General features: G+C 42.6%; 1 protein-coding gene across 4 annotated transcripts in view; it reads left to right on the top strand.

Annotated features, from left to right (window-relative positions):
* WIPF2 (WAS/WASL interacting protein family member 2) overlaps window positions 1–20,431 on the top strand; it is a 48,647-nt gene that overhangs the window by 19,942 nt on the left and 8,274 nt on the right. For 3 of the 4 annotated variants that reach the window (XM_047708566.1, XM_047708567.1, XM_047708568.1), the window contains 4 exons: window positions 5,661–5,792; window positions 13,124–13,256; window positions 13,948–14,064; window positions 14,418–15,074. In XM_047708566.1, coding sequence (XP_047564522.1) covers window positions 5,730–5,792; window positions 13,124–13,256; window positions 13,948–14,064; window positions 14,418–15,074 — 970 coding nt within the window. In that variant the 5' untranslated portion in view covers window positions 5,661–5,729. Of the gene's footprint in view, window positions 1–530; window positions 663–5,660; window positions 5,793–13,123; window positions 13,257–13,947; window positions 14,065–14,417; window positions 15,075–20,431 lie in introns of those variants that run through there. The other variant, XM_047708569.1, reaches the window with a different exon arrangement.

Genomic DNA, 20,431 nt, shown 5'->3' with positions numbered 1-20,431 from the left:
TAACTAGAATACTTTTGAGATAATTTTAAATACATGAGAAAAGCAAAAACTAAATTGGATTCTTCATTTATCAAATGTGAATGGTCAACATCTTTGTACTTGGGAAGTCTCCTTAAAATGTGGGAATACAGGGGCGCCTGGGTGGCTCAGTGGGTTAAACCTCTGCCTTCGGCTCGGGTCATGATCCCAGGTTCTTGGGATCGAGCCCCACATTGGGCTCTCTGCTCACCGGGGAGCCTGCTTCCTCCTTTCTCTCTCTGCCTGCCTCTCTGCCTACTTGTGATATCTGCATCGAATAAATAAATAAAATATTTTTTAAAAATGTGGGAATACATATTTGGAATGAAATGTTAGGAAATTGAATAGAAAAACAGGTTTTGTCTTTTGAGGAATAGAAGAGAGTGCTTTTTGAAAGTGCATTGCTTGAGTGTTATGAAGACGTCTCTGAATTCTCTGATAAATTTGACATTCGGAAGATATGAAATAATGCTCTCTGATCTTGCTTTCAAAGAAACTGACTCCTGAGAATGTGAAAAGCTTATTCCATCATGGTTTCTAAGATAGAAGGGCTTAAGAGGGGTGAGAATTGGTGTGTTGCTGAGCTGGAGGCAGCCTCACAATATTTCTGAAAATCAAGGTCTCTGAAGAACACAGATGGTGAGGTTTGTAGTTCTAATTTAAAAGATCAAAAAGGAAAGACTTAAAATTCTGTAAAGAACCCTTTTCTTTCTTCTTAGGTTTAATCTCAGAAATGTTACTTTTTAAAAATTGCAGTACACAGTGCTTCCTGAAAGCCTGAATTTGTCCTTTGATTAAAAGTAGTCGGTCACAAAATTTGTCATTCTGTGGCATACCTGGGTGGCTCAGTTGGTCATATGTCCTGACTCTTGATCTCAGCTCAGGTCTTGATCTCAGGGTTGTGAGGTCAAGCCCTGCATTGGGCTCCGTGCTGGCCATGGAGCCTACTTTAAAAAAATTTTTTTTCATTCTTTTATAAAACTTTATGAGTGTTTTTGGTTTGCTTGTTTTAAACTAAAAGTAGTTTTCAAAGCAGACCCTCTGCTTTGGATTAGTGACTGTATCAATATTAAATTGGTTTGAATAAAGGTTTTGGGGATTTGCAGCAGAAGGAATGTTGTATTAATGTAAATTTACTGAAGTTGGGCTGCTCTTGGGAAACACGGAGCTGTTTATATTCTACTAATAAAATAAAAATTTGGGGTGGGTTGAATTTTCATTTGGTGAAAATAGTAGGAAATTGCTATACCAAACCAATTCCATCACAAATGTTTTTTTGTGGTGATTAGTGAAATAGCAGGGGATCAGAAGATCTAGATTTGAGTCCTAATTCTGCAGTTTACTCCAGAATGATCTTGGGCAGTTGCCCTTAGATCATTCTCTTCTCTAGTGGGCATGCATGCAATTGTACCCACTTCTGGAGCTTTAGTGTCCTTGCCTGTAAAATGGGAAGCAGTGATCCTCTACCATACTGTATCATTGTATACACAGTGTCACCAATAGGAGCATGTCACTCATGCAGCCTTTGTGGAGGCAGAAGAAAGGTTGAGAAGCACTGCTGGTTGTTAGCATGAAAGCCTGTCCATTAATGGTGGGTTTTGTGGTTTTTGTTTGCTTGTTTGTTTGTTTTAGTGCATCTGTTTTGAAATTCGAGTTTGAATTGAGCCTACTTTAAGAAGGCATCTGTAACTGTGTAATATATTAGTGGTCTTTTCCAGTGGATTGCTTTAAAAAAAAAAAAAAAAGATTTGCCTTGCTAGAGAATTACTGTTTTGCCTTATTAACGGTGCTCACTGTTAGGCATAAGGTTGTTCCTCTAAGTGATTTCTTACTTTGTAGCATATAGGTTGGATCACCCGTGGATAAGAAAAGAATTAGGGACTTACCTGAATCTCTTTTCCTAGTCATTCTTGGAAACGGTTTCAGTCCTGGCAATGGCAAAGGTAGGTAGAACTGGAAACTCAGAAAAGACAGGAACTGAGGTGACTGGAATTAGTTGAAAATGTTTGTTTCTGGATAGATTATTATTTTTTCTATTTTTTTTTCTATTGTTTTCTGCTAGTTTTTTATTATTTATTTATTTATTTTTAAAGATTTAAAGAGCACACAAGAGGTAGAGAAGGGGGAGAGGGAAAGGGATAAGCAGATTGCCTGCTGAGCATGGAACCCGACAAAGGTCTCCATCTCAGGACCCTGAGATCATGACCTGAGCTGAAGTCAGATGCTTGAACGACTGAGCTACCTGCGTGCCCCTCTGCTAGCTTTGTAAAAAGGTGCTTTGGTGGGGTGCCTGGGTGGCTCAGTGGGTTAAGCCTCTGCCTTCAGTTCAGGTCATGATCTCAGGGTTCTGGGATCGAGCCCTGCATTGGGCTCTCTGCTCCGCAGGGAGCCTGCTTCCTCCTCTCTCTCTCTCTCTGCCTACTTGTGATTTCTCTCTGTCAAAAAAATAAATAAAATCTTTAAAAAAAAAAAAAAAAGGTGCTTTGGTGTAACTGTCAGAATGAACCCAGAGAATTCAAACAGAAGAAAGTTTTTTATTTTTCTCTATATCTTCCTTTTATTTTAAATTTGCATGCTCCTCCATTATAGATCGATCATGAAGATTTACTATTTTGATCAGTTTCTTTCTTTCTTTCTTTCTTTCTTTTTTAAAGATTTATTTATTTATTTATTTATTTGACAGACAGATTACAAGTAGGTAGAGAGGCAGGCAGAGAGAGAGGGGGAAGCAGGCTCCTTGCTGAGCACAGAGCCCAGTGCGGGGCTCGATCCCAGGACCCTAGGATCATGACCTGAGCTGAAGGCAGAGGCTTTAACTCACCCAGGCGCTCCAGTTTTTTTTATTTCTTAAGATTTTATTTATTTGAGAGAGAGAAAGACCATGAGGTGGGAGAAGTGGCAACAGGAGGGGGAGAAGCATGGCTCTATCCCAGGACTCTGAGATCATGACCTGAGTCAAAGGCAGACACTTAACTGACTGAGCCACTCAGGTGCTCCTATTTTGATCAGTTTTTAAAGTCTAGTGTGTTAGATCCCTGGCAAAGAAAAACTAAACTTAGCTTTGAAACCAGACATCGGGGAGGTATTTCCCTTAAAGGATGGTCAGCTGCTCAATTTGTGAAGTAAGTTAAGACATCATTCCCCATGGGAGCCGTCTAGCCAAAGTCTAGTTGTCCAAAGTCTGTTGTCCAGTTCTTTGTGATTGGAGCAAAAAGCTCTGTTGGGCACCCAGCTTATAGTGGTATTATTGGAAGGGTTGGGATTGTGAAGGCCTCACAGTTGTGTTTCTGATCAAATTCTACCTGCCTCTAAAGGTTCTTGGTTTTTAGAACCTTTGGAATATTTGCCCTTTCCGTTCATCATTGAGAAAGTGTTTAAATGGTTTTGGGAGCATTGAGGGAAATGTTTAAGTGGGTACTCCTTTATTCACAGGGAAATTTTGATCTCCTGTGTAGAGTTCAGAACCATACTTCCTCAGTGGATTGCTATGCCGGTTCTATCTTTTAGGCTTGGCTTGGTACACGTGGTCTTTCATCTGTGCTAGGGGCTACCTGTGAGATTTCCTATGTCCTAATTTCATTAATCACCTTGCTTGGAAGCAGTTCTTCCCTGGATTAATTTGTGAAGTTGATTACCCTGTCTTGAACCTTTCTTGTCATCTGTAAGTTGCACTCCCAGTGATAATGTTATTTTGGCTTTGATTTTTTGAGGGGGATGGGGGTGTCAAGAAGTGGGATTCCCTTGGAATAGCTTTTTGGGTGAATTACTGTTCTTGACATTTAGTTTTATTTTTGCCCTCTACTTTAATGTCTTAGGGCAAGACAGTTCCCTGGTTTTAGTCTCATTTGTAAAGTGAGGATCACTTACAGACTGTGACAGGAGGACAGCTATAGTTTTTTTGTTTGTTTGTTTGGTTGGTTTTTTTTGTGGCCTGATAAGTAGCTAAATTCTCACATGGTATTTATGCTCTGATCAGATTCCAAGGATGTGACTATACTGGGAGTCCGTAAACTATGGCCCACCAGTCAGATCTGGTCCATGGTTTGTTTTTATAATGCCCATGAGCTATGAATGGTTTTACATTTTTAAAATGTAAAAATGTAGTTTTAAAATGTAAAATGAGAAGACGGGCCATGCAGTGGGAGAAGACAGTTGCAAAAGACACAGCTGATAAAGGATTGTTATCCAAAACAGACAAAGAATTCTTAAAACTCAACAACAAGAAAACAGTCATATTGAAAACTGCAAAAGACCTAAACAGACACCTCACTGAAGAAAATATACAGATGGGAAGTAAGCATATGAAAAGAAGTTCAACTTCATATGTCATCAGAGAATTGAAAAATTAAGACAGTGAGATTGCACTACTATAGACCTACTAGAATGGTCAAATTCTACCACACTGACAACACCAATGCTGGCAAGGATGTGCAGCAGCAAGAACTCTCCTTCATTGCTGGTGGGAGTGCAGAACCTTACAACCACTTGGAAGACAGTTTGGCAGCTTAGTATATATACCATAGGATCTGGCAGTCACAATCAGTGGTACTTACTCAGATGAGCCAAAATTTATGTTCCCACAAAAACCTGCACAAGAGTATTTTTAACAGCATTATTCATAATTGTTAAAACTTGGAAGCAACCAAGATGTCCTTCAGTAGGTGAATGGATAAATAAACTGCTGTACCTCCAGACAATGGAATATTACTCAGCACTAAAAAGAAAGGAGCTGTCAAGCCACGAAAAGGCATGGAGGAAACTTAAACGTGTCCTACTCATTGAAAGAAACCAATCTGAAAAAGGCTGCATATTATATGATTCCAACTATGCGACATTCTGGAAAAGAGGAAACTATGGGGACAGTAAAAAGGATCAGTGGGGAAAGGAGGGATAAATAGGCAGAGCATAGATATTTTAGGGCAGTGAAGCTATTCTGTATGACGCTACAACATGTAGTTGTCATTATACATTTGTCCAAACATACAAAATAGAGATTGGCAAGAGTAAACCCTAATGTAAACTGTGGACTTTGGGTGGTAATGAGGTAGCGATTGTATCAAATGTCCTACCCTAGGATGTAGATAGTGGGAGAGGCTGTGTATGTGTGTGTGTAGGGGCAACAGGAGTACATATGGGTATCTTTTTGCACTTTTCTGCTAAGTTTTGCTGTGAATCTGAAACTACTTTCAAAAATAAAGCTTATTCTTTGATTTATTCTTTGATTTGTTTTGACATTTTAAAAATAATTTTTAAAATGTCAAAACAAATCAAAGATTTAAATGTGACAGAGACTGTATATGGCCTGTAAAGCCTAAAATATTAATTTTTTTAGGGGGGAGGGAGAGGCGCAGAGGGAGAGAGAGAACCTTAAGCAGGCTCCACACCCAGCACAGAGCCTGATGTGGGGCTCGATCTCACAACCCTGAGTTCATGACCTGAGCCAAAAATCCAGAGTCAGACTGAGCCCCTCTGGTGCCCCAGTATTAATATTTATTATCTGGCCATTTACCAAAAAAGTTCACCAAGCCCTGGACTACTACCACAGAGGAACTAGGGGATGAGTTTCTCCTTCATGTCATGCCCAGTCTTCTAATTCTCCTGATGGCAGAGTTGTTCTCATTGAATTTCCATTTCATTTGCAGGTATATGAGTGACCTAAAGCTGCAAAGTAAAACGGAGAGAAAGCAGTGCCAACTGCGAGCAGGGCAAGGATGCCAATTCCTCCACCCCCTCCACCACCCCCTGGTCCTCCTCCACCTCCCACTTTTAATCAGGTAGGTAGTCTTCACACCTGGGTATCTCAAAACCCTAATGGATACATAGGGCTTCATGGTGTAAGACATACCGTACTCAAAGATATGTGGTGTAGAAACAGAATAAGTAAAGTCTCTCTTCATTAACTAGTTCTGATTTCTGAGAGGTCCTCCTGGGACTTTAATGGCTTATCTTGTTTTCTTGGTCTGGTTCAGTCTAAATGGAGCTTTGGTCAGGTTACATCAGAGTAGGAGCTAGTCTTTTGCCCCTAAAACTATTTGTTCTATAAAGGTCAGTACAGCATTTCTCTGGCATCATTGAGGAAAGGGACAGCAAATCCTAGTGGTTGTTTCTTGCTACTATTTCATCTCCTTCTCTTCTCCTCCAAACCAGTTCATCCAAAAGCTAAATCTGTGAAGTCTACCAGCCCATCAAAAAAAGGAGTTCCTGGAAAATACTATTAAGAAGACTTAAAGGTTTAATAATGGGAGGGAAAAGCAGTGTGGCTTCTGAACCAAGGAGGCAACCACTTTTACTAAATGTGGATTGTGATATCTGGTGTCACATGAGAAAGAAGCAACCTGGGTGCTTTATCGCTCTTTTTTTTTTTTTAAGATTTTACTTCATTTTATTTTTATTTATTTATTTAAGATTTTATTTATTTAAGATTTTATTTATTTGTTTTGAGAGAGGGAGTAGGGGGAGGGGCAGATGGAGGCAGAGAATCTTAAGCAGACTATGCTGTGAGCACAGAGCCTGACACAGGGCTCGGTCTCGTGACTCTGAGCCAAAATCGAGCTGGGCAGTTAACTGACAGAGCCACCCAGGGACCCCTTAAGATTTTATTTATTTATTTGTTTGTTTGTTTTTAAATATTTTATTTATTTATTTGACAGAGAGCGAGAGAAGGAACACAAGCAGGGGGAGTGGGAGAGGGAGAAGCATGCTCCCCTCTGAGCAAGGAGCCTGATGCTGGACTCAATCTCAGGACCCTGGGATCATGACCCGAGCCGAAGGCAGACGCTTAACAACTGAGCCACCCAGATGCCCCTTAAGATTTTATTTAATTTGGGGCGCCTGGGTGGCTCAGTGGGTTAAGCCGCTGCCTTCGGCTCGGGTCATGATCCCAGGTCCTGGGTTCGAGCCCCGCATCGGGCTTTCTGCTCGGCAGGGAGCCTGCTTCCTCCTCTCTCTGCCTGCCTCTCTGCCTACTTGTGATTTCTCTCTGTCAAATAAATAAATAAAATCTTTAAAAAAAAAAAAAAAAGATTTTATTTAATTTAATTAATTTATTTATTTTTTCTTAAAGACTTCATTTATTTAGTTGACAGAGATCACAAGTAAGCAGAGAGGCAGGCAGAGAGCGGCGGGGGGGGCGGTGAGCAGAGAGCCCGATATGGGACTCGATCCCAGGACCCTGAGATCATGACCCGAGCCGAAGGCAGAGGCTCAACTCACTGAGCCACGCAGGCGCCCAAGATTTTATTTTTAAGCAGTCTCTACACCCAAGTGGGGCTTGAACTCACACCCCAAGATCAAGAGTTGCATGCTTTACTGACTGGACCAACCAGATGCCCCTGCTTTATTCAGTTTTGTAAAATTTAGAAGTGAAAGGAACTTTAGGGAATGAATACCTTGGCGGGTGGGGGGGTTGTTATTTAACAGATGAGAAGTACTGCCTTAAAGAGGAAAAGCTACTTGCCTAGCTAATTTATTTTAGAACTTCAGGTCTGCCAACTTGGTTTTTTCTCTAAGTTCCTGTTTTTAGACATTTTGTTTGAGGATATATATGAACCCCCTTTGTGGATGAAATTTTATATGGAAGCCCAATAAGTGCAGTAGATAAAAGCAGAGCTGCTTTGGTTATAGTGGGATTCAAGGACCCAAAATATATCCATGGATCTCTTCTGATGATGCCCTATATCATGCTGTCTTAGTCATTTACTCAGTAGCCTTTTGTTGGGGCTTACTGAGTATCAGAGACTTGATTAGGCATATAACTTGGAAAAGCCAGATAATTTTACTCTAAACTTCTATATTTCTCAAGTCTTTCCCAACAAGTTTTATTTATATAATTAAAGAGAGGCAAAACATGCAGATAAGAAAAAGAAGCAAATAAAAATAATCTATATTATCATTGCCCAGAAATGAGACAGTTTTGGCCTTCAAAGGCTTCCAGCACAATGGGAGAGATAGACAAGTCAACAGGGAAATTCCATGCTATGCAGAAATAAATGAGGCCACAAAGAAGCATGCCTCAGTACTGTCTGGAGGGAGTGGAGGCAGTCAGAGAAGTCTTCGAGCTGTGAAGTGATACTTGAGCAGAGTTTTAAACTATGAGTAGTGTTTAGCCAGAAGGAGAAGAGGGAGGGCAGGCACTTGGTATTGAGGAAGTAGAATAAAAGGGTGCTGATTTGTGGGAAAGCATACCCAGGATTGGATCATTGCTTGAGGGGCCTGGTGGGAGATGAAGCCAGAGGCAAAGGCTGAGGGTTTTGGCTTTTCCTCCAGACAGTGATGGGAAGGTAGTGTATTTTCAGCAGCAGGAGTCACCTGACAGGGTGTGTGTTAGAAAGGTCATCCTTCACAGTGTGGAAGTGGTTTGGGGGTTGAGGCTGGAGGCTGGGAAGTCAAGACTCACAGATAGAAGCCTGTTACAGCTGAATCTGAGAGTTTGCACTAAAGCCGTAAGGATGGGAGAGATGTCTACAAGAGACACTTAGAAAGTAAAATCTTACAGAGTTGGTGACTGATGCAAGGAAGAGGAAGGAGGTTGGAACAACTGTAGTTTGGGAGATTGAATGATGGTGCCATTTACAAAGCGAGGTTTGTGGAGGAGGATGTGAACTCTATTTTAGAGATGTTGAGTAATGTTTTAATAATTTTCTCTTTGCAAAAGTAATATATTCAAGAAATTTATGAACTGTGGTTGGGGTACCTGTCTGGCTCATTCTGTAGAGCATGGGACTCTTGATCTCAAAGTTGTGAGTTTGAGTCCCGCAGTGGGCATAGAATTTACTTAAAAAAAAAAAAAAAAAGAGCTTTATGAACTGTGGGTTAGCATAAAGGAGCAATAATAATTATCTGTAATCCAGCCATTCATAATAGTTTTGTGTATATCCTTTTCCTCCCTTCTTCCTTTTTTTTTTTTTTAAAGGTTTTATTTACTTAATTTATTTATTTGACAGAGACACAGCAAGAGAGGGAACAGTAGGAGGAGTGGGAGAGGGAGAAGCAGGCTTCCAACCAAGCCGGGAGCCTGATGCAGGGCTCCATCCCAGGACCCTGAGATCATGACCTGAGGTGAAGGCAGACACTTAATGATGGAGCCACCCAGGCGCCCCTCCTCCTTCCTTTCTTTTATCTCCTACTGTTTATAAAAAGGAGGCTGTGCCATATGTACCACTGATTTTTTTTCTCCCCCTCCCCCCACCGCCAGCACTGCTATGTTATGAGTTCTAATCTGCTCTTAGCTGTTAATACATCGTGAATGGCTTCTTACATCATTAAATGGTTAGTGATATTAAAATTTTTTTTACTGTACTAAAAATGTGTCAAAGATTAGAGAATGCCAATAAAAATAGAAAATATTAAGCTGTTAATAATCTTTGTTAACATTTTATGTTTTACATATTTATTATAGGAAAACTAGAAAATTCAAATAAATATAAAGAATTACTACCCAAGGGGCACTTGGGTGGCTCAGTAGTTAAGCCTCTGCCTTCAGCTCAGGTCATGACCCCAGGGTCCTGCGATCGAGCCCCGCATCAGGCTCCCTGCTCAGCAGGAGGACTGCTTCTCCCTTTCCTACTCCCCCTGCTTGTGTTTCCTCTCTTGCTATCTCTCTCTGTCAAATAAGTAAAATCTTTAAATTAAAAAAAAAAAGAATTATTACCCCAAATTAACTTTTGTTGATATTAGCATATATCCTTCTGGAAACATTTGGTATGTATGTACCTTTTTTTCTTCCAGTACAACTACTGCTTATTGAGCACCAGGCACTGTGCTAATAAGTTCTTGAAAAGTGTTGTTTCATTTAATTTTCAGAACTACCCTGTGAGACAGGTTCTGCTTTAATCTTGTTAAATGTTTTGTTTTGTAATTTTTGTTACTTGATTGTGTCAAACATTTTCTATCTAAAGACACTTAACTTACACATCTTTAAGAGCTTAACTGGCATTCCCTTCTGTGCTTATGCCATCAGTATTCCTTTAGATTGAACTTTTATATTATTTTTAGATAGTTTTATGCTATTAATAACATCTTTGTGTACTTTTCTAGTTGTTTTCTTAAAGTTAATTCCTAGATAGAATTCTTGTGTAGACTTTTTAAAGTTTGATACAAGGGACGCCTGGGTGGATCAGTCAGTTAAGCCATCAGTCAGTTAAACCCCATCTCTTGGTTTCAGCTCAGGTCATGATCTCAGGGTGGTGAGATCCAGCCCCGTGTCGGGCTCTGCATTTGGTGTGGAGCCTGCTTAAGATACCCTCTCTCACTATTCTTCTGCCCCTCCCCGGGGTCTCTCTCAAAAGAAAAAGAAAAAGTGGAAGGAGGAAAAGGGTGTTTGATACATAAACTTCTTTCTGGAAAGATCATACTATTTACCTTCCTCTGGATAATACAAAAGAGTACCTGTTCCCCTGAACCCTTATGACCACCGTAAGACAGTTATGTATTCTACACATTTTTTTTGAGTATCCCCCGTGTGCTAGGCAGCATACAATTGTCAGTGGACCCTGCCTTCATGAAGCTAAGCAGTCTCCTGTTACAATTCCAACTTTAGCCAGTTTCATTGGTAAATAATGATACTGTGTTTTAGCCTGCATTTTTAATTTTTTCCCCATATTTGCTGGCTTAAGGATTTCTTTTACACAGTGTTTATATCCTTTGGTTATTATTCTGTAGATTTATAAGTCATCTTTATGTTAATGCTGTATAGAGTTGGGACACTGCCTTTGTGTGTCAGATGATCTTTTTCCTTCTAGTTTGTCATCTGCTTATTATATTCCTAAGTAAATAACTTAAAATAAACAAGTCTTCTAGTCTTTCCCTCTATTTTAGTTGTCATGTCCTTCCCCTTTCCTGCTTTTTTCATTTGGTTATTTCTTTTTTTTTTTTGTTTTGTTTGTTTTTTTTTTGATGTTTACATTTTATAACTCAACTAGAATTTGAGAGTAAGCTATAAGGTAGGATTTAACTTGTTTTTTCTCCACAACTTAGCCAGTTGTTATTGGTAGCTTATATTTAATGATCTGTGCCTTCTGCACTGCTGAAATACTTTTATTATTTCTTTCTCTTCTTTTTAAGATTTTTTTAATTTATTCATTTGAAAGGGAGAGAGAGAGAGAACTAGTGACAACATAGGCAGAGGGGAGGGTCGGAGGGAGAGGGAGAAGCAGACTCCCTATTGAGCAGGGAGCCTGACACAGGCCTTGATCCCAGGACCCCGGGATCATGACCTTAGGCAAAGGCAGATGCTTCACTGACTGAACCAGCCAAGCACCCTCACTTTTATTATTTCTTATATAGATGTAGGTTTGTTTATGAACTTTGTGTTTTGTTCCATTTATCTAGCTGTCTGGCCCTGTGCTCCTGTTATAGTTGGTCCTAGCTTTTGTTGGTACTAGTTCCATTCTCTTAATTTTTCTACTATACTTAATCTTCCAGATGGATTTTAAGATCATTTTTTAATGGTTTCCAAAAAATTCCACTGTGTGGTTAATTTAAAAACCTCTACATTTAAAAATTGTGTAAAGGGGCGCCTGGGTGGCTCAGTGGGTTAAGCCGCTGCCTTTGGCTCAGGTCATGATCCCAGGTCCCTGGGATCGAGTCCCACGTAGGGTTCTCTGCTCAGCAGGGAGCCTGCTTCCCTCTCTCTCCCTCCCTCTCTCTGCCTGCCTCTCCATCTACTTGTGATCTCTCTCTGTCAAATAAATAAATAAAATCTTTTTAAAAAAAATTGTGTAAGGTACATGGTATGATGTGTTAACATTTTCAGTACATGTGGGATATTCACTTTAAGATGTCCTGTAGACATTGGCACATAGGGGTGTGAAACCCAGGGCCAGGAGTGGTGACGAGATATAAAGATTGGAGATACTTGAGTTTTTCAGCGGTATTCAAACCCTGTGACTGGTTGAGCTTGCTCAGGGAGATTTAGATGGAGGCTGAGGATAGGCATTTAAGAGGTAGGTGGAGGGCGAAGAACTCAAAAAGAAATATGATGTTGGAAAAGACCATAGGGTAAGTGGGAAAGGCATGGGCTTTGACACAATCAGAACAGCTCTGCATTTACTAATCATGTGACATTAAGTTTCCTAAACCTCCATTTCCTCATCTTTGGAATGAGGATAATACGGGTTATTTTATTTTACTTTATTTTAAAAATATTTTTATTTACTTATTTATTTGAGAGAGAGTTTGTGCATACAAGCAGGAGGAGGCACAGAGGAAGAGGGACAAGCGGACTCCACACTGAGTTTGGAGCATGCCACGGGGCTTGATCTCACAACCCCGAGATCATGACCTGAGCTGAAACCAGGACTCGGACATCTAAGCCACTGAGCCACTCAGGCGCCCCAGTATGGTCTACTTTGTAACATTGTTCAGGAGATAATAGGGAAGCAATGAGGTCTGTTAGTTGAGATAAGGTAGGCATTTTAGAGTCAACTGTCTGGGTTGGGATCCTTGCTTTACTGTTTACTGGGTGCATGGCCTCAGGACACTGTTCAACTATTTGCACTTTCCAAATGGGTAATGATAATAATACCTCTTTCATAAAAATATTTCAAGATTTAAATGAGATAATGGAAGTAATATGCTTAGCCTGAGGCCTAGCAGGGACTCAGTCAGTGTTTGCCTTCACACATGTAAAGCTTCTAACACAGAAGCCCAGCACACAGGTACTCAGTAACTATTAGTTAAGGCCCCCCCCCCCTTTTTAAAGAGAGTCGGGGTGGGTGGGTGGGGAGTGTGGGGAGGGAGAGAGAAAATCCCAAGCAGGCTCCACGCCCAGGGCCCGATGTAGGGCTTGATCTCATGACCCCAAGATCATGATCTGAGTTGAAATCAAGAGTTGGAACTTTAACTGACTGAGCCACCCAGGTGCTCCAGGTATGGCCTCCTTTCAGAAGCTGTGGACTAGGAGAGAGACCTGAACCTCTCACAAAAGGCACAACAAAAAAAGGACAAAGAAGAATGAGAGCACACATTGGTACTGATACTTGGTGTAGGATCTGATTAGGTTAGAGGGGCATTAATGAAATCCAGCTTGGTTTAAGGTATTAATCCCAAGCTCCTAGTAAAGGGAACTATTTAGGATGAATAGTTACCTTCTCCCCTCTTCCTCTAGGCAAACACAGAGCAGCCCAAGCTGAGTAGAGATGAACAGCGGAATCGAGGTGCCCTTTTACAGGACATCTGCAAAGGGACCAAGTTGAAGAAAGTGACCAACATTAATGATCGGAGTGCTCCCATCCTTGAGAGTGAGTCTAACCTTCATTTCCTAGTGAGCCACCAGGACTGACTTGGAGATTTGGCTGGCCTGTCATTTTTATTGTTGGGCCTTGAGTGGGAAAATTTTGTTCTTTAGGAAAGTTTTCTTTGAATACCTTAGAGGTTTCTTTTTGACCTTTGGGATGTATTCTCTGGGGGAAGATTCCCAACTCCTGCTGTAACTAGTGCTCTCATCAGAGCACATCCTTGGCTGTTCTCTGAGGAGACCATCATGTTACTAAACCTCTAAGCTGAAGCTAGTGAAGATTTTATAATTGCCACAAGTGTCCATTCTGTTAGACCTCTGGAGAGTTTGTTCATACCTGGATCCCTAAGTACCTGGCCCCCTTACCGTCTGGGTTTTGGAGAGAAGAGCCCACAGAACTCTGATGAAGGTGTCTTGATCCTGGTTTTCTCCTTGCATTTTTAAAAAAGGGAAGTGTGGTTCCTTGTTGCTTTTGTTTTTTCTGTTTCATCACAGTGAAGGGTTTCATCTCCACGTGAAGATGTGGAGCTGAGAGGCCTAGCCTTTTTTTCCTTCCTTTTTTTTTTTTAAATGCAAAAGCAAGATTGGTATGTTTGGAAATTAAAGCCCAAGTAGAGGAAGGGTTTCTCCTCAGGATTGACTTGGTCACCAGCTCCCAGCATGTGAAGTGAAAACCCTAATGGTATGCTTTCCAGAACCTAAAGGAAACAGTGGTGGTTATGGCTCTGGAGCAGTTGCCCTGCAGCCCAAGGGAGGTCTCTTCCAAGGGGGAGTGCCGAAGCTCCGACCTGTGGGAGCCAAGGATGTTTCAGGTATCTGATCAGTACTTTTTTAGGCTGTTTCCCAAGTGTGTTAATTTCTGACTAGTCCCAAGTGAGTCATCTAGGGTTAAGGTATGTGGTAGAGGTGGGAGGAAGGAGAAGTAGAAGCAGGGGAGGAGTTACAGAGCAGAATAAAGCCAAAGCTGAGGAATTAAGGAAAAATGTGTTCAACTTGTATCAGCAGTATTTGTCAGTGGGCCCTGAGTCTAAAACCAGATTAAAATCCAGAACTCTACAGGCATTTAACCTGCTACCATGCAGGTTACACTAAAAAGGCTGGGCGAAGTAGAGGTACTAACATGTATCTAGCTCTGTTGATTGAGTGCTGTCTGGTGTATTTGTAGAGAACCTAGCTGGTAAGCCAGCCCTACAAATCCCCAGTTCTCGAGCTGCTGCCCCAAGGCCACCAGTGTCTACAGCCAGCGGGCGCCCTCAAGATGATACAGACAGCAACCGAGCCTCACTCCCAGAACTGCCCCGGATGCAGAGACCCTCGTTACCGGACCTCTCTCGGCCTAATACCACCAGCAGTACAGGCATGAAGCACAGCTCCTCTGCCCCTCCTCCACCACCCCCGGGGCGGCGTGCCAACGCACCCCCAACACCTCTGCCTGTGCACAGCAGCAAAGCCCCAGCCTACAACAGAGAGAAACCCTTGCCGCCCACACCTGGACAAAGGCTGCACCCTGGTCGCGAGGGACCTCCTGCTCCACCCCCAGTCAAACCACCTCCTTCCCCTGTGAATATCAGGACGGGACCAAGTGGCCAGTCTCTGGCTCCTCCTCCTCCTCCTTACCGCCAGCCTCCTGGGGTCCCCAATGGACCCTCCAGTCCCACTAATGAGTCAGCCCCTGAGCTGCCACAGAGACACAATTCTTTGCATAGGAAGACACCAGGGCCTGTCAGAGGCCTAGCGCCTCCTCCACCCACCTCAGCCTCTCCGTCACTACAGAGTAATAGACCACCTCCCCCAGCCCGGGACCCTCCCAGTCGGGGAGCAGGTAAGTGCCTGGAAGCACCTTTTTTCCCTCTTAGAGAATTGAGTTTATCTTCTCAGCCTTTTTTCCAAAGCCTGCCTTCAGCAATTGAAGAGAAGAATTCACTTACTCATTCAGCAGGTTTACTGATTGCCTTTTTGTGTGTCACACTCTGTTTTTAGGGAAACAGCAATCAATAGAAAAGACAGAAGAGTCCTGTTCTTTGGACAGTCAAGCAAATAATGCAGATGTAGGTATAGATATATAGATAAAGACATAGTATGTAGATGCTTTAGAGAAATCCAGAGCAGAGGAGAGGAACAGGATATACAGGGGTGTGGAGGGTGGTTGTGGTATTTTATGTTGAAGGGGTGGGGTGAGAGGAGGGTTAGGGAAGGCCTGACTGATAAGGTGACAATCAGGGAAGACCTGAAGAGAGTGTCCGAGTGGGCTAAGCAGTTATCTGGGAGAATAGCTATTGTAGACATCGGGAACAGCAAATACAAAAGCCCTGAGACTGGGGACAGCAGGACTGGAATGAGTGAGGGGGGAAGAGTGGCAGGAAATGGAAGTCAGGAAGCTAGATTTCCACAGGAGAACACTGTAGGACTTTGTCAAGATTGGCATTTACTCAGATGCTGAGCCACTGGAGGCATTGAAAGAAGCTTTGCGTAGCTCTTTAAAGGATGACAAACTTGGGGTGCCTGGGTGGCTCAGTCAGTTAAGCATCTGCGTTTGGCCCAGGTCATGATCCCAGGGTCCTGGGATCGAGCCCCACTGGACTCCCTCTCCCTCTGCTGCTCCCCCTGCTTGTACTCTCTCTCTCTGTCAAGTAAATAAGATCTTTAAAAAAAAAAATAAATAAAAGGATGACAAACTCCTATGTTGAAAACAGACTGCACAGGGACAGAGGTGGCAAGGGAGACCACTTAGGAGGCTGTTGCAGTCAACCAAGGAAATAGGTAGGACCGCAGCAGGTTTGGGGGAAGAAGACAGGTGCTTGCTTTGAAACAAGTCAAGTTTGACATACCTGTTAGCCAAACACCAATTCATTATTTTCTTTTGGATGTCTGTCAGACCCTGAAGTTGAGGAGAAAAGTCTGGGCTAGAGAAATTTGATACTGAAGACCGTATGCTGGATGAGCTCACCTAGGGAGTCAGTCTAGGTAGAGAAGAGATTGAGGCCTTTATATTAGAGCTCAGAGAAATGGAGAGTAGCAAGCAGAGGAAGCTAAGAGCCCCTAGTGAGGAAGAAAGAAAATAAGGGGATGCTGGAAGGATGCCAAGATCAAGTGATCAGCTGTCTCCAGGACTGAAAACTGAGAATGACAGTGATCTTAGCAACATGGAGTCCTTTAGGGGAACCCCCAAACAACATGATATCCTTTTGGTAGTTTCAGTGGAGTGGTGGAGGATGAGGGTGAAAGTCTAATGACATGTGTTTGGGAACTTGGGGATAGGAGGAGAGGAATTGGAGATAGCAATGTAGAAGTCTCTGAGTTTACTTAAAGGGGAGCGGGGGTGGGGGTGCAGATAACTGGAATGGGCGCTGCAGGAGAATGTGGGATTGAGGGTTGGGATCCCTCCTCTCCAAGATGGGAGATATTTCAGCATCTCTTTGTACACTGAGGAAATGATACAATATAAAGGGGGGAAATTGCCTGAGTTATATTCCCTAGAAGGCTAAAAGGAATGGAATATTATTCCTAGGTAAGGGGTTGACCTTAGATAAGAAGAGAGGTAGTTCTTCCATGGTAACAGGAGGGAAGGCAGAGTGCATAGGCATAGGTGCATGTGGGTGGGTGGGCATAGTGGTAGGAGCATGTGCAAAGTTTCTTCGTTTTTTTCTTTTTCTTTTCTTTCCCCTCCCTCCCTCCCTTCCTTCTTTCCTTCCCTCCTTCTTTCCTTGCTATATTTATTCATTTGAGACAGAGAGAGAGAGAGAACAAGCAGCGGGGAAGGGCAGAGGGAGAAGCAGGGTCCCTACTGAACATGGAGCCTGGACATGGGGCTCTGTCCTAGGACCCTGGGATCATGACCTGAGCCAAAGGCAGGTGCTTAACCAACTGAGCCACCCAGGCGCCTCTTCTGGTTTGTTTCTTATTGGTGAAATAGAAAGCAAGGACATCTGTTAATGAGGGGAGGAAAGGAGAGGGGCATGAAGTGGTCTTTTGGGAGTGTGGGAGAGTGAAGAGGGTGGGGAGGTGTGCTGGGCTAACCAACAGCATGAAAGGCCCACTCAGGATTAGGAGCCGTATGTTCAAAGTGAGATTCGCGCAGTGTGTGTTCTATATGTGTCTGTTTGCAGGTACTGCAATGTATGTTTGTATGTTTGCAGGGTGCTGAGTAGGGACAGCACGGTATTTAACCAGGGTTACCTTTTTTAGACAAGTGGGTCACTAAGGGAGAGTGGGGCAGGGGTGCTAAGGATGTAGGTCAGGGAGTGATTGTAACAGTGGACCATGAGCCTAAACTGGGTGAAGAGGGGAGTAAGGAGCTCTAGAAAAAGTAGAAGAGGTTGTGTAGTCTTTACAAAATAGCATGACTGAAGGTAGAGAGTTAGGGAGACCATGAAGCTCTCTGGAACCTTCTTAGACCCAGGAATTTTGGCTCTCATGGCCTCTTGTATCATTGCCACATCCTCTACAAATGGCTTTTGAACTTTTAAACAGTCCTTGCAGGTTTGAATCATTAAGAAATTAAGTCAGTAGGAAGCACATGTTGAAAGCCCATTAACCTGCACTGCTGCTTGGTGAAGTACTTGGGGTTTGTATTCTAGGAGCTGGCAGTCCAGCATACGGCAGTCGTCAGGTGACCTGGTACTTTTCCTGAGCCCTTGTCTCCCTGGCTTTAGCCGTAAGAACCCTAGTCCTAAGGTGGCCTTTGCTTCTGTAAAGTTTAGGTTAAAAATTATTTAACTTAGGGATTTTTTTTTAAAGATTTTATTTATTCATTTGTCAGAGCAAGAGCACAAGCAGGGGCAGTGGCAGGCAGAGGGAGAAGCAGGCTCCCTGCTAAGGAAAGAGACCAATGCTGGGCTTGATCCCAGGACTCCAGGATCATAACCTGAACCAAAGGCAGACACTTAACCAACTGAGCCACCCAGGCAACCCAAGGATTTTTTTTTTAAAGACTCATTATCAAAGCAGAACCCATATCTTTCTAACCCTATCCAAGGAATAGAAGTGGGGGGAAAATGTAATTTCTGTGGGTTTAACTGAGTAGTTTTATTTATTTATTTATTTGACAGAGATCACAAGTAGGCAGATAGAGAAGGGGAATCAGGCTCCCCGCCGAGCAGAGAGCCCGATGCGGGGCTCCATCCCAGGACCCTGGGATCATGACCTGAGCCAAAGGCAGAGGCTTAACCCACTGAGCCATCCAGGCACCCCTATTTTTCTTTAACTAAATAATTTATTATTATTATTATTATTTTAAACTAAGCTGTAGGCCTAATATGGGGCTTGTAAGTAGCAGCAGTTCTTAGAGTGATAGCACTGAGAGAAAACTGAGATATTTTAATCAGAGATCTTGTCAGTATTGGCTCTCTGACTTTGGGCAGATAGCTCTGATTCTCTGAGTTTCCCTCATGTGTTCATAGAACCTTCAGTTGTGGCTGTAAATAAAAGTATGTATGAAAGTGCTGTGTAAACTGTAGTATGCTGATAACTGTTAGTGGTTTTATGCAAGGGTTTCCACGTAGTTCGTGGATTATCTCTTACTAAACCATATTATAGAGGCGCCTGGGTGGCTCAGTGGGTTAAAGCCTCTGCCTTTGGCTCAGGTCATGATCCCAGGGTTTTGGGATCGAGCCCCACATCAGGCTCTCTGCTCAGCGGGGAGCCTGCTTCCTCCTCTCTCTCTGCCTGCCTCTCTGCCTACTTGTGATCTCTGTCTGTCAAATAAATAAATAAAATTAAAAAAAAAAAACAAACCATATTGTAACAATATTACATGATAATAAACTTTTGTTTCTATATTAATTATTTATATTTGAAAAAGTGTGGAGTCCTTTTGTCTTCCCAGGGTGCTCAGGGATCAATTTTATTGGTACATAGGGTTTCTGAGTTTTTTCTTTGCAGAGTAAAAAACACTATTTTTAAGAGTTTGTTTTTTTTTTTTTAAAGAATCAATACCATCATGCTCAAAATTGGGTTTACCTAGGTTTACAAAAGGTGATCTCCCACCCCAGGTTTCTTTTACAAACTGCTTCTTTCTTATGGTCCTTGGGTTCCACCTCTGTCACCTGAAACGGTCTTAAAACTGTATGTGACAAAGAGCCCAGAAACTTACTGGAGATGGCAGAACCTTGGGATGAGCATCCCTGGGGGAGGGCCGTGAAGGAGCAAGCAGGTTGCTCTTGGTCCTACTCTGTTTGGCCAGTCTGGTTTGGCTCTAATCACTGCCACCTGTCCAGTGTCTGGCTGGTATCCTTTTGAGCCTAGCTAACCGTGGCTGTCTTATACTCCTTGGCCCTCCCCTAGAATACAGACTCTCAGGGTCCTGAGAAATCTGGGTTTTAGGGAAATATTTTGAAGGTGACCTGAAAGAGCTTTGGTTTGGGCAGATTTGGGATGAAATCAAGGTTTGGAGATCTGTGAAGTTACTGCTTCCAGTAACACCTGTTCATACTTAAACCTTGAAAAGAGTGAAGGAGACATTCAGAGTTCAACTTAGGGGAACCAAAAACTAACATTTACTGGGCCTACAGTGCTGGTCCCCTTGTCTACATAAATCATCCCATTACTGTTTCATTCATAACTGTGGTCACTCTACAGAAATTCCAGCAGTAATTTAGGAGGAATAAGAAGATACACTCTTGGGGGCCTGGGTGGCTCAGTTGGTTAGGCAACTGCCTTTGGCTCAGGTCATGATCCCAGAGTCTTGGGATCAAGTCCCGCATTGGGCTTCCAGCTCCACCATGAGTCTGCTTCTCCCTCTGACTTTCTCTCCTCTCATGCTCTCTCTCCCTCTCTCTCTCTCCTATAAGTGAATAAAACCTTAAAAAAAAAAAAAATACACTCTTGGGCGCCTGGCTGGCTCAGTCAGTAGAGCATGTGACTCTTGATCTCAGGGTCATGGATTCAAGCCCCACGATGGGTGTAGAGTGTACTTATAAAAAGAAGAAGGTGATAGATGATGTACCCTTTATCACTAAACCAGTGTTGTCTGTTAAGCCAAGTAGTCTCTCCTGTATTATTTAGGAAACAGCTACTTATGGGACGTGGGGGTACCAGAGGATAAACTTCTGTTTGTGGGTTATACATTTGGGGGGAAGTTAATATAGTACTTGGGATAGTTATGAAAAGCAGTGTGGGCATAGTGGAAAGAGCAGATGTGTGCTGAGTCTGTTAGATCTGTGACCTCATATAAACAACCTG

Source organism: Lutra lutra, chromosome 16 (assembly GCF_902655055.1).
Source record: "Lutra lutra chromosome 16, mLutLut1.2, whole genome shotgun sequence".
Taxonomy (NCBI): Eukaryota; Metazoa; Chordata; class Mammalia; order Carnivora; family Mustelidae; genus Lutra; species Lutra lutra.
The sequence above is the reverse complement of the archived record's forward strand: the minus strand, read 5'-3'. Positions and strand labels throughout refer to the sequence as shown.